This window comes from Ruditapes philippinarum, unplaced genomic scaffold (assembly GCF_026571515.1).
Source record: "Ruditapes philippinarum isolate M1 unplaced genomic scaffold, ASM2657151v2 ctg26_1_1_1_1, whole genome shotgun sequence".
Taxonomy (NCBI): Eukaryota; Metazoa; Mollusca; class Bivalvia; order Venerida; family Veneridae; genus Ruditapes; species Ruditapes philippinarum.
In genome coordinates, this window is record NW_026865626.1 from 207,907 (window position 1) to 220,999 (window position 13,093).

Here is a 13,093-nt window from a genome sequence, read left to right on the forward strand (position 1 = left end):
AATTAAGACATAACAACAAACTATGAAAGAATTATATTTGGATGTTGTTTTCAAGTGCGAGATTAAGCCTACCACGGATTTATATTACATAAATCCGTGGGCCTACTACATATATTTTTATAGATCTAGCAGATAATTAGATATTCTAGAACAAAATATTATTTTTCATCATGTAAATTGTTTCTATACTGATTATTACCAATGGGGTGAAAATTACCAATTGAGTATACGGACAGATGCAATGACAAACAAAAGAAAAAGGAAAAATAGTTTGAAACATATGATAATCAATCTATTTAATCGTCTGAATAAAACAATGCAAAACATTGATCTACAACACATAAAACACATTTTAACTGTTGTATATGAATAGTCTTTTAACGATGTATTGATGAATGATACTTTTTATCACTTTTACTCCGCTTTTTTCTCAATACCCTCGGTTAATTTAAACTTTTCTTCAACAATGCTGGGGAAAAGTTGTTTCTCACAAAAGCTGCGAGGAGAAACATAAATTTAATAAACGTATAAGGAAGTCAACAATAATATTTTACTATATATTCATTTAAATGATGTAATTATACAAATTCGAAGTTAATATAAAACGTATTTATATTGTATTAAAAAATCATGATCAATCATCCCTGGGATGAAAATCTAATCAGTGCACAAATGAAAATATCTATAAATCACTGGCTATTAAACAGTAAAAGAAACACTATTGACCGCTGCTAAAAAAATCAACCTTTTTATACCTACCTGATTAAATAGAATGCATCCTCTTCACAAAGCGGACATTTATATGAACTTAACAGAACTTAACAGAACTTAACAGAACATAACATAGTTAAACTTTGTTACACATAGGTATATATCGTTGTAACAAGCATTTTGAAATACAATTTTAGGTCACATATCTTACACTATAGGAATAAAAAAAACACATAAAGTAAAAAATCAATTGAGCAATGGGATATTAAATAAAAACAATGCAATACATCACATATACTGACAAAATCCATTAATCAATTATATATTTGTATTTATAAATTACTTCTGTAAATGAATAATGAAGAGTACTAAATTTAAGGGGAGAACAAACTATAACTTCGCTTTTAATCGAATTTGTTTGACAAAATACTTATATAATATAAAGAAAGAACGTTACAGTATATATAATCATATACTGATTAATATTATTACAAATGGGTAGAAAATTACCAATTGAGTATACGGACAGATGCAATGACAAACAAAAGAAAAAGAAAAATAGTTTGAAACATATGATAATCAATCTATTTAATCGTCTGAATAAAACAATGCAAAACATTGATCTACAACACATAAAACACATTTTAACTGTTGTATATGAATAGTCTTTTAACGATGTATTGATGAATGATACTTTTTATCACTTTTACTCCGCTTTTTTCTCAATACCCTCGGTTAATTCAAACTTTTCTTCAACAATCCTGGGGAAAAGTTGTTTCTCACAAAAGCTGCGAGGAGAATCATTTAATAAACGTATAAGGAAGTCAACAATAATACTTTACTATATATATTCATTTAAATGATGTAATTATACAAATTCGAAGTTAATATAAAACGTATACTTATATTGTATTAAAAAATCATGATCAATCATCCAAAATCAAAGGAAAATCTAATCAGTGCACAAATGAAAATATCTATAAATCACTGGCTATTAAACAGTAAAAGAAACACTATTGACCGCTGCTAAAAAAATCAACCTTTTTATACCTACCTGATTAAATAGAATGCATCCTCTTCACAAAGCGGACATTTATATGAACTTAACAGAACTTAACAGAACTTAACAGAACATAACATAGTTAAACTTTGTTACACATAGGTATATATCGTTGTAACAAGCATTTTGAAATACAATTTTAGGTCACATATCTTACACTATAGGAATAAAAAAAACACATAAAGTAAAAAATCAATTGAGCAATGGGATATTAAATAAAAACAATGCAATACATCACATATACTGACAAAATCCATTAATCAATTATATATTTGTATTTATAAATTACTTCTGTAAATGAATAATGAAGAGTACTAAATTTAAGGGGAGAACAAACTATAACTTCGCTTTTAATCGAATTTGTTTGACAAAATACTTATATAATATAAAGAAAGAACGTTACAGTATATATAATCATATACTGATTAATATTATTACAAATGGGTAGAAAATTACCAATTGAGTATACGGACAGATGCAATGACAAACAAAGAAAAAGAAAAATAGTTTGAAACATATGATAATCAATCTATTTAATCGTCTGAATAAAACAATGCAAAACATTGATCTACAACACATAAAACACATTTTAACTGTTGTATATGAATAGTCTTTTAACGATGTATTGATGAATGATACTTTTTATCACTTTTACTCCGCTTTTTTCTCAATACCCTCGGTTAATTTAAACTTTTCTTCAACAATGCTGGGGAAAAGTTGTTTCTCACAAAAGCTACGAGGAGAAACATTTAATAAACGTATAAGGAAGTCAACAATATAATACTTTACTATATATTCATTTAAATGATGTAATTATACAAATTCGAAGTTAATATAAAACGTATTTATATTGTATTAAAAAATCATGATCAATCATCCAAAATCAAAGGAAAATCTAATCAGTGCACAAAAGAAAATATCTATAAATCACTGGCTATTAAACAGTAAAAGAAACACTATTGACCGCTGCTAAAAAAATCAACCTTTTTATACCTACCTGATTAAATAGAATGCATCCTCTTCACAAAGCGGACATTTATATGAACTTAACAGAACTTAACAGAACATAACATGGTTAAACTTTGTTACACATAGGTACATCGCTGTAACAAGCATTTTGAAATACAATTTTAGGTCACATATCTTACACTATATGAATAAAAAAAAACACATAAAGTAAAAAATCAATTGAGCAATGGGATATTAAATAAAAACAATGCAATACATCGCATATACTGACAAAATCCATTAATCAATTATATATTTGTATCTATAAATTACATATGTACTTCTGTTAATGAATAATGAAGAGTACTAAATTTAAGGGGAGAACAAACTATAACTTCGCTTTTAATCGAATTTGTTTGACAAAATACTTATATAATATAAAGAAAGAACGTTACAGTATATATAATCAAACAGCATCATAATACTATTGAATACTATTTCTAGAGTTATCATTTCGTCTGATGTTTGGCTTTTTTAAATAATAACATAAGTTTGTAAGTACTTTATGGCTTTTAGATTGCAGTAATTAATAGTCTATAAATTTGGCCATACTAGGCCGAATGTAAAAATAACTCTTAATATATTTACTACGTCGATCTTCATAAGAAACAAAATGATACTCGTCTTTGAGCTCGATAGCATCACAGAATTGACAAGTTTTGTCGTGACGTTCTACACGGCTTTCGGACTCAATTCTAAGTCTGTGAGAGGACACTGGAAGGCGTGTAAGAGCGCTTCTTAAGGATTTACAATTAATCTTGTCTAAGTATAATTCAAAACAGAATTGTTCTTTTTCATAAATATAAATGTATATGAAACATTTTGAAAGGGGATAAAAGCTATGAAGTCTGCACTCCACAGTTAAGATGTCAAAAGACATTCAAGACCAGGCAAGCCAACATATACAGAACAGTATATTTTAAGGGTGATTATATCACAAAGCAAGTGAAAATGTTTTGAAAGTCTCTATTTATAATATTCAGTTCTCGACACACACTGGAACCACATAACTATAGAAAAAAGTTCAAATAAAGATAATAATTATGAACATCACTTTTAAACATAACAATAAAGTCGCCCTAGGATCAGAAATATCTTTGATTGTTCAAAGTCATACAAATATAGATTTCTATACGCGGTGACATCTCCGCACGGCCAACTTTTGGCGCGAATAACCGGAGACGTAATATTACAGAAGCTCCGTGCGAAAACCCACCCGCTATTTTTTCTACTTCACCTAAATATATAGAGGATATTTGTTTAGTTCAGTGTTTACAAGATCGAAATATATTTCACCGAGTGAGCACCAAAAGGTATATTTCATGAGTGGCGCAGCCACGAGTGAAATATGAACTTTTGGTGTTCACTCGGTGAAATATATTTCGATCTTACACTAAACTAAACAAATTTTCTTTTTATTATATGCAAAGAAACGTTTTAAAAAGACATTAAACCTAATACTGAATGAAAAACGCGCCAAATAATAATACAACGTGACGTCATTTACGACGTCACGTCATTAAGTTGGTACCCAGTACTGTGCACGCTGGTATTTCACTGAAACAACGTAAGGGGTTTAAATTCAAAACAATGAAATTATCAAAATGGTAATTTCAAAGTTTCAAACAGTGAAATTACCAGTTTTATATCACTGATATATTTCTATAAACCACCGAAAAGCATGTAATAAAAAACAGTACTGTACATTAGAGTTGCGCCCCTTATTTCATGAAACGACATTTGCCGCTGAAAGTGGTAGGGCTAATTTTCTGTAATTTTCTTCGTACTAGTTCTATCCCTTTAACACACATATCTAACAAAAGTAAAATTACCAAATTGTTTGGGTAGGCAAGTTTGTATTTTTTTTCAGATTTTCCAGGTAAAGACCGTTCCACTTTACAGTTCGAATTCCTGTGACATGTCCTGGTTTTTAACCTTTAATAATTCAAACTATTTCTTGTTTTTAATCCAACAGAAGCCTGTACTGGGATCCTATATATTTACCGGACAATCAGTTTACCGGACAAAAGCTTTTTCTGTCGACTAGTGCTTTATTTTTTGCTCCGATTAAAAAAACATTCAGTCTGAATCGTACACACACTTTCTATTTCAAAGTAAATAACAACATAGCCACTCTCTGGTAAATATTGTTGATTGAGTTCTTTATCTACTAACATGCCCTTTTGCTTACTAGTTATTTCATGACCTGGTCATGCGGGGGAACAATTTGTTCTGCGCAAGCCCGAATATGGAGGCCATAAATGGGTTATTTAAGATAAGTTTTACTTTTAATTCTTCTCAACGTTAACTCAGGAGACAATCGTAACATATTCTAATGATAAAAAGTAATTTGAAATTTAGTCCAAACAGTATCTCGTTTTGTCTTTTACAAAGAAATGCAAATTTTAAAACATATAAGGAAACGGGTTACACCCATGGGAGGTAACTCTACATGAAATGTAAATAAAATAGATTTTATGGCTTTCGTAACATGCTACATGATGACCAAAAGGAAACTGTATGACAAAGAACAGAATTCCATTTGAATATCAAAATGTTTCATACGTTTAAGGATCATGAAGAATCAATACGTTAATTGAGTTAATAGTGTTAATTTCAATTACACCCTATAAATTGGCCTCTTCGTAACAGGCATGGCTGCCGTGTCTATTTCTAGTGATATACTGGGTTTGTCAAATAGCTTAATCTTGCTATTCAATAGTCGTAGTTTCCTTGCTGATTATTTAAAGATTAATTTCAATTCACAACTTCAAAAATTTTGAAACACAATGTCCGGTAAATTGAGTTGTCTACACCATTTTTTTCCTCTTATAATGCCCTACTTGAAAGACACATTTCTACAGTCAAATGTTTAATTTCATGTTAATAAAGGAATGTTTACGTGCATTAAGAACCCAAAATTATTTGGGTAAAATTCCTTCCTTTTTTGTCATTTTAACTAAAAGTTACAAATAAAAAACATCATATTTTGTCCGGTAATATGTAGGACCCCTGTATGGATTTATTGTTCTGAATTTTGAATCTTCCTGTGTTTAGGTAGAATAACTTGCAGTTAAATTAAATAATGATATATTGCATTTATCAAACAATCTTGCTAGAAATATTGCACACTACACATGTATAGGTTTGTACATCTTGTTCTTTGAATTTCTCTCTTTATTTATTATTTAATTTATATAGAATCTATACTGGTTGGGGAGATAACTCCGACACTAAATCACATATTTTTTGCAATATTTTAATTATCTTCCAGTATATTTTAAATATTGAACCACCTAAACAAAGTTCAGTTCAAAGATTTTACATTACACCACAAAAACGCAAGCTAGTCAAATCGGCCCCAAGTCAGATCGGCCCCAAGTCAAATCGGCCCCAAAATAAGCTAAATATAGATTGTATATTATAAGCATCTTACACTGGTTGCAGGTACAAACTGGAATATTTAGCTCTCAGGTAACTTTTTACTGTCGTAACGAGGCTCTGCCGAGTTTCTGCTTGACAGTTACCTGAGAGCTAAATATTCTTGTCTGTACCTACAGCTGGTGTTTGATTCTTTTTCTTGCATATTATGTAGATCAGTTATTTTCAAAACAGATATTACAAAAACTGATATTCTCATTACGCAATTTTTTCTTATAGTAGTGTATGAGCTTACAACTTCATTCATTAAACTTTAAAATGACGTCATTTTAAGAACACAATTCATTCATAAATGGCGCGCAGCAATGACATCATTTAAAGCATGCAACTTGTCTTACATGGGGGGTGTAAGACAGGTTTTTCTAGCACCGGTGTAAACGGTAGAAAATCCTGCAGGGCCAAAACACCATTTTTGGGGAAGGGGCCTCAGCCTTTTTCTTGGGGAAAATATGCGTGATTTTGGCATACTTTGGGAAAAGGGGTCTCAAATTTAACACAAACGTTTAACAAGTTCTTTATAATAGAAAAGCAAAAAGCACTGGGAAATACAAAAAAGGCAGTCAAAATCCTTAAATCAACACCATCATTAATTTTGTTCTAAATTCTATGGGAAATTTCAAAAGACTGGGGAATTTTGAGGACCAAACTGGGGAAAAAAAGAGGCTAGTTTGGTTGGGGAAGTAGCCTATATTCGGCCTCTACAAAGAAGGGTTTTATGGCCCTGTCCTGCCTAATATGCAAGAAATATATATCTGTTAATTTTCATATTTCTTTGAATGTTATGGTAGCAACATTGTAAAGTAGTGGCTATTGCCGTTATTCAGCATTGAGTTAGATAAAATTTTCCTCAAAAACTAAATCTTTTCGAAACTTACATTAAAATCCTTTATTACAAATGTAATATTAATAATATCTGTCATATGTTGCGGTTCGGACCGGAATATCCGTCCCGAGGGCTTTATTTATTGGCCGCCATTGGGTGGGTCCCTGAGGGACGGATATTCCGTTCCGAACTGCAAACATATGTTAGATATTTTTTCTTGCATATTCTGCCATATTATTTCATATTTAAAATGGTTTACATCATTATGATATATGTTCATGGAAATTAAAGTCATTTCATCCATAACTATTTTCTTACAATAGCGTATGAACTTACAACTTAAATAACAACGGCGAAATGACGTCATCCTAAGCACATATTTCCCTTCTAAAACGACGTCATTTTAACGCGGTTCATTCATAAAGTGCGCTAAAATGACGTTGTTGTTTGGCACGCGACTCATCTGGCACCCCCCATGCCAGATGAAATTTCCGGCATGGGTAAAACTCACGGAAACGCCAGTCTGCTATGCAAGAATTTTTTATCTAAGGCAATAAGAATGACATTTATTTTTTCTTTATAATTTCCTCAATGAAATAAAATTATAATTCTTTTAATTCACTCTTTGGAGAGAGAAATCAAATTTCATTGAGTCTCAGCTGTCAACAGTGTTGTGAAAGTTTGGGAATGATCGTGTATTCTATGGCATTTTAGTAAATAAAACACATTTTTTTTTGTTTTACAGGAGCTATAAAAATCAGGCAAAAATGGCAGCACAGAAATTAATGAGTTCACAGAAATTGAAGTTAATTATATTCCTTGGGTCTACACGTGAAGGGAGACTAGGAGAAAGAGTTGGAAAATTTGTTAAAAATTCCCTATCTGAAAAGTATGATATTAAAGTGTTTGGTAAGTACCTTTTACCTACATACAATGATATTCATTAATGTAGAAAGATGTATTGAGGAGAGAGGTGGGGGAGGGGGAAGGTGTCGTCCATGTCCAAGAGGTTAAGGTAGCTGATTTTGAACCATTTGCTTTTTACAATCATCAAAACTGCCGATAACTGAACATTTACAGTATCAATCATTTACAATCAGTCATTTGTTTAAGGCATATTTAACTTTTTTTAGCTCACCTGGGGACTATGTCCGCAAGGTGAGCTTTTGTGATGGCCCATTGTCTGTTGTCCATCGTCCGTCCGTCAACAATTTCTTTCAACAACTTCCTCTAAACCACCTCGCCAAATTGGTTTAAACGTTGTGGGGATGTTCCTTGCATAAGGCTGTACCAAAGTTGTTCAAAGAATTAATTTCAATAAGAATTCAGGGCCCCATGACAACCAAAAGATGTTTTAAATAAAACCGAAAGAGCTAGCTAGAGCTTAGATATTTGGCATTAAACATAATCTAGTGGATGTTTGCTCAAATAAAATCCATAGGGTCAAAATTTGCCCTGCTCCAGGGGGTCATTGATTTTCCTTATATATACATGTATATAGTAAAAACTTAAAAAATCTTTTTGTGACATAAAACATCTAACATTTAATACCATTTATTGTTAATTATCATTGAAAAATGTAAATGTTTTAATATATTTAGGTAACTGACCTAAAATTTCCCACTTTGAAAGGCATGGGTTGCTGCAAAAATACTCAAAATAATGAATGCAATATATGAGGTATTTATCAGAAAGTATCTATTTATTTCAGACCCATCAGTAATGGAGTTTGACCTGTTGAAGAAACCACTTCACTTCTATAAGGATAGATCAGCTGCTCCCAAGATGTTGTTAGATGTAAGTCATATAACAAAGGTTACATTTATTTTTGGTCTACAATGAATACGCTGGCTGAGCAAGTGTTTGCCCCTCACGGCTTTGGGTCCAAATCCTGACGTCTTATATGTTAAGAAGCTATCCATCCATCTTATGGAGTGTTGGTGGTTCTACAAGCCTGCTTGTGCCTGAAATAATGCATAGAGGGGCACCAAAGATGTTGCTCCACAACTAAAAGCTTGAAGTAGCCATATGACCTCTACTGTGTTGGTGCTATGTAAATTTCTCCCCTCCCCAAATTAAAATAAATGAATAAATAATACTGATATTTCACTTGGAGATGTTTTGAATAGTTTTTAGAACATCAGATTCTTTTCATTGCAAGTAAAACATAATTTTATTTACTCTCTTGTTAAGCTTAACCTTTTCATCTATTTTTTAGGCAAATGAAGAGATCAAAAATGCAGATGCATTTTTACTGATATCGTGTGAGTACAACCACTGTATACCTCCAGCACTTGCCAACATGATTGATCATTTCCCAGGAAGTAGTTTCTCCTGGAGACCAAGTGGGATCATTACCTATTCTCCAGGTAAATAAATGTCCCAAGTTGTGTGATATATGTACATGTATACCTCCCTGCTATGATTTTATTGCTATAGCAAGTACTAACGAATATATCATCTTTTATTGTCGAAAAAAATGAGAACATCTATAAAACTCAAATGTTCTAAGTTCTATTTTATATATTTTCTTTCTTAAAATATGATTAAATTTCCGTTCTAAGTGTTTTGAAATCTGAAATTTTTTTATGGTATAGTTTTGATAAGTAGAGTTGTCAAAAAAAAATGTGAAATTTTGTTTTCTTCATTTTGGATGGATTTTTACTACATGTTTATGTGGTGTGATATTTCTTTATTAAATTTCTATGCTAAAATGTTTCCCATTTTATAGGTATATACGGAGGAATGCGTGCCGCAATGCAGTTACGTGCTTTGACAGGTGAAATTGGATGCATCAGTGTTTCTAACATATTTGGTATCCCCAAGGTTCATGAAGCAATTGATGAAGATGGAGTTCCGAAAGATGCCCACATGAAATCAGGTATGTCCATTGTGTCATATATGTAAAAATATTTAATCCTGAATCGATTTTGTTTTTATGCAGGAATTACCTTCTGGCATAATACATCTTTATCCCTAAAACTGCTGCAACCAAAAGTTTTCAGCCTCTGCCACCTGTATAAAGACAGGTCAGTCTGCACATACATGCAGTTTGACCAGGATCTATAGATTCTTTTCACAATTATTACCTCCCCTGACATTTTGCGGGGTCATTTTCAATATAATTATCATATGCTTAAGATGAAATATAAATCTCTCTTAATCCTATCATCTTTATGAAAACTGATAAAAATCTTTTACATATTGATGCTATAATAATATTTTGCTGCATCTGTATTAAATAATTTGACAATTCATGTAAATCAGGAGTTTATACTGTCATAAAGTCTGGAATTAACGTTCATTACATTTTCCTTCAATCAGACAGAATGTTTTCTAAAAAAGTAATATTTGTAGTTATAAGGCTAGTTTGTCAGTTATTATAGACAGCTGAAATAGCTTTTTATTCACTGTTCAAAATAAAAGCTGGTACAAGTATTTAAGAGTGTTTCTTTCTGTATACATGTATTTAGAATATTTTTATTACATATATTATAACATATATAATAACAATATACAAATGTACATGTAGGTCTAGAAAAGCTGATGAAACAGTTAGAATGGACAGCTATAGCCTTCAAGGACATGAGAGAAAAGAATGGAGTACCATCGTAATATGTGTGTGTGGTCCTATATGTTGTACCAAACCCGTGTAAGATTTAGATAAAGACTAACCATTCAACAAAGATTCCCCCTCCATCATAATGATACAAACTTTATAAACTATGCATGATTGACAATCACAGATTGACAGTCTTGTCTCAGTAGCATAGGATGTCTCTTGTATCAAGACAGTATTATAACTGCGTTGAATGTTTCCAAAACAAGCATTTCTTAATATTTTTTTCTTTATATACTTCCATCAATTAGAAATTATTAAATCCTTAACTCCATACCTGCAGAATTTGTGTAACATATTTTCCAAGATTTGAATTTGGTACAGTCCATACAAAGTTTAACAGTTATTTTAAAATCCAAACATACAAGTTGATATACCAACAGTATAGGACCTGATGATAAAAGATTTTGGTTCTAGCAGGTTAAGATTTAAAGGATGTAAAAAACTGTTTATTTATTTTAAAATAATTTAAAGAATATGGAAGATTTTAATCTATTATCAAAAAAGTTTTTAATTCTTTTTTCCTTTTATTCTCGTCACTGATAAGTACTATAATCAAGATAAATCTTTAAAACATGAAAAGCTTGTTTATTTAGGCCATCCATAAAAAATTATTTGTTTGAAGTGCTTGACCGACCCATGAAAATCGTCAAATATAGAATATTAAATAATTTTTGATTTCATTCTGTTTATCAAATGAATTATTAATTTAAGTTTTACTTTTATACTGTTAAATAGAATCAATGTTAAATATTTATTTTTGCATATCATATATTTTATATTTAAGTGTACTAGTTTTCTCGACTTTTATCTGAATTTGCAAAAATACAGATTTCAATCAATCTGAAATTTGTTAATTATAACCTTTTAAATAGATCTGAATTTTGTAATATATACATGTATGTTTGATTTAGTCTTAATTCTTACTAAATTTATGTTTAAATAGATCTGAATTTTGTAAAATATACATGTATATTTGATTTAGTCTTAATTCTTACTAAATTTATGTTTAAATGCATGTAGATCTGAATTTTGTTACAAAAGACTCTCTTGGGTCAGTACATCCCTGTTTCATTATACCATACCAGCACTGGTTAGTACCTGGGAAAAGATTGGAGAGACATTCATAGACATGTTTCTTTAACTTTAGAGAGATATTATATGCAAATTAAGCATATTGTTTGCATAGACTTGTGTCTACAGTGATTCAATAATGTGTATTGATTCAATGAGACTTTTGGATAATTTGGACCTAAATTTTCATTTCTGCAAATATGGCAGCAGAATTACCTCAATTTGTAAAAACATCATAAAAATTGTGTTTATCACTGTAAATGTTGGAAGATCCAATACCATTCAGGTTAGTGTTTGACATTTTTTTTAAAAATGGGACCTAAATTGTTTCGTCTGGAAATGTGATGGAAGAATTACCTCAGTTTCTAAAGAAATCATTTAAATTGTCAATGTAATATCATTTTATAAACACGATTTTAATAATTTATACTTACAAAGCAAAGTATCATTCCGCAATAACATATTGATTTCACATTTTGTAGGCCAATTAAATTCTTAACAAGGAAACAAACTGTGCCTTTTATTAATACCTTAGTGAAATTCATAACTGAGTCAGGAAATATTTTTAATTTGTTGCTTATTTTGGAAATCTACAATATATTTTTATTTGTTTGGGTCGTCAGACCAATAAATAATGGTAGCGAAATTTCAGACCCTGATGTTGTTAATTGCAAATGCCGAAAGTAGTCCACTTTTTGAAGCGGTTACTTCCCTTTATATGTACACTAACGCCGAAAAATTCAGGGGAGATCACTGCGTAAAGATTGTCAAATGACAGGCGCATTAATTTTCAAGCAAAATAGTTCCCGAATGGTAGAAGATTTCTTATATTGTTATATTCTTTATAGATATACATGCTTACAGTAAGCTCCATGATTATTTACATCTGTGTTAAACAACAGGTTTAGCGTCGAAATAATAAGGGTTACAAACCCTAATTTAGAATAATATGGTTTTCTTCAGGCCATTAACTTCACCGTGGCCGAGGGGTTTGCATGCTCGCTTAGGAAGCGAGAGGTCTGGAGTTCAAATCCCAGTTTAGGCAGCTCATTTTTTTTAATTGTTTAAGTCAAATAAACATTGAATTGAATATCAGAGTTGCAATTAGTCGTATATAGCCAATTTACTACAGTTAAAACACTGGAAAGCATTGGTAGCACTATACAAAAACAAATTTGTTTATAATCTCACAACTTTCACCTTTCTGACACTCTGAGACCCAAACAAATTCAGCGCCTTCTGTGCTTTGATTTAGTTTGTATCCTTGTACATGTTTACTTTATAGTTATTAATATATATTATATTTGTTATAGCATTTTCTAGAACTTTATAGCACACAAATAAATCTTGAAATGTC

General features: G+C 30.8%; 1 protein-coding gene across 3 annotated transcripts; it reads left to right on the plus strand.

Annotated features, from left to right (window-relative positions):
• The first annotated feature begins 4,477 nt into the window (after positions 1-4,477).
• On the plus strand, positions 4,478-13,093 carry LOC132729800 (quinone reductase-like). 3 transcript variants are annotated; one of them, XM_060715621.1, is made up of 6 exons: positions 4,478-4,534; positions 7,789-7,952; positions 8,755-8,840; positions 9,262-9,412; positions 9,775-9,924; positions 10,576-13,093. In XM_060715621.1, the coding sequence occupies exons 2-6, from the start codon at positions 7,811-7,813 to the stop codon at positions 10,656-10,658; spliced, it is 612 nt and encodes a 203-aa protein (XP_060571604.1). In that variant the 5' UTR covers positions 4,478-4,534; positions 7,789-7,810; the 3' UTR covers positions 10,659-13,093. The 3 variants fall into 3 exon arrangements, with proteins under 3 accessions (XP_060571604.1, XP_060571605.1, XP_060571603.1); XM_060715622.1 differs by lacking the exon at positions 4,478-4,534 and adding an exon at positions 4,602-4,623; XM_060715620.1 differs by lacking the exon at positions 4,478-4,534 and adding an exon at positions 5,802-5,924.